This window comes from Nicotiana tabacum, chromosome 8, assembly GCF_000715075.1.
Source record: "Nicotiana tabacum cultivar K326 chromosome 8, ASM71507v2, whole genome shotgun sequence".
Taxonomy (NCBI): Eukaryota; Viridiplantae; Streptophyta; class Magnoliopsida; order Solanales; family Solanaceae; genus Nicotiana; species Nicotiana tabacum.
The window spans coordinates 131,715,859-131,716,946 of NC_134087.1; the positions used below are offsets into that span (position 1 = coordinate 131,715,859).

The 1,088-nt window shown below is 37.3% G+C and overlaps 1 protein-coding gene across 1 annotated transcript; it reads left to right on the plus strand.

Annotated features, from left to right (window-relative positions):
• The first annotated feature begins 527 nt into the window (after positions 1–527).
• LOC142163317 (uncharacterized) lies at positions 528–1,088 on the plus strand. Its single transcript, XM_075220590.1, has one exon. It carries the CDS (start codon positions 528–530, stop codon positions 1,086–1,088), a length of 561 nt encoding a protein of 186 aa, XP_075076691.1.

Consider the following 1,088-nt stretch of genomic DNA (forward strand, 5'->3'; position numbering starts at 1 on the left):
AGTTACACATAATGTGGAACCGATTGAGGAAGACTTAATGAGACAAAATCATATGGAGGATGAGGGATTTGATAAATCAATAGCAAAAACCTCCAAACAGGTGGCTAGGGATGGGGATCTATCACCTACAACTAGTGCTAAAGGAGGAAAGAAAACAAAGAAGAATCAGAATAAAGAACCACAACAACCTTCAAGAATTATACCCAAGATTGCAACTTCTCTATCCAAATGATGATAAAAATATTAATATGGAACATAAGGTTTGTGAATACACAACAAACCTTTGCTAGGGTGATCAACATGAATAGGGAGCATAATTTTTGTGTAGTTGCATTGATGGAGCCTTTTGAAAACAGAGATTCATTGATAAATATAGAAAAAGGTTGGAAATAGAGACTCCTTATGCAAATATTAATGGGCAAATATGGTTGTTCTTTGATGCAGTGGTGGAATGGGAATTAGTGGAGGATACTAAGCAACAGGTGACTGTGAGAGTGTTTCACCACGATCTGGGGTAGCATACGATGATGACATTTGTTTATGCAAAATGTTCAGCTTTGGAGAGGTTGGAATTATGGGATCACTTGTATTATCTAGCAAGTGATATGAAATTGCCATGGTTGGTAGGAGGGGGTTTCAATGTGATATTGCATGAAGATGAGAAAATAGGAGGACTACCAGTACACCCTCCTGAATATGAGGATTTTGCATTCTGTGTAAACTCTTATGGTTTGTTTGAGCAAGGATACAAAGGAAGTCCATTTATATGGTGGAATGGGAGATCCAATGCTGCTTGTATATTCAAAAGATTGGATAGGATCTTTGTGAATTTGCAATTTCATAACTGGTTGCCAACTATTGAAGTTGAACATCTAATCAGAACGGGTTCAGATCATGCACAATTGTTAATGACATGTGAGGAGAAGACCACCAATTTCGTCAAGCCTTTCAGGTTCTTTAACTTTTGGATTAAACATGATACATTTATGGATGTGGTGAGGCAGAATTGGGAAGATGATTTCATAGGGGATCCGTTTTTGATGTTCAAGCAAAAGCTCAAGAGAGTGAAGGAAGCACTATTAAAATAG

Coding starts and splice junctions, on each gene's coding strand:
- LOC142163317 (XM_075220590.1), top strand. CDS start 528: ATGACATTTGTTTATGCAAAATGTTCAGCTTTGGAGAGGTTGGAATTA.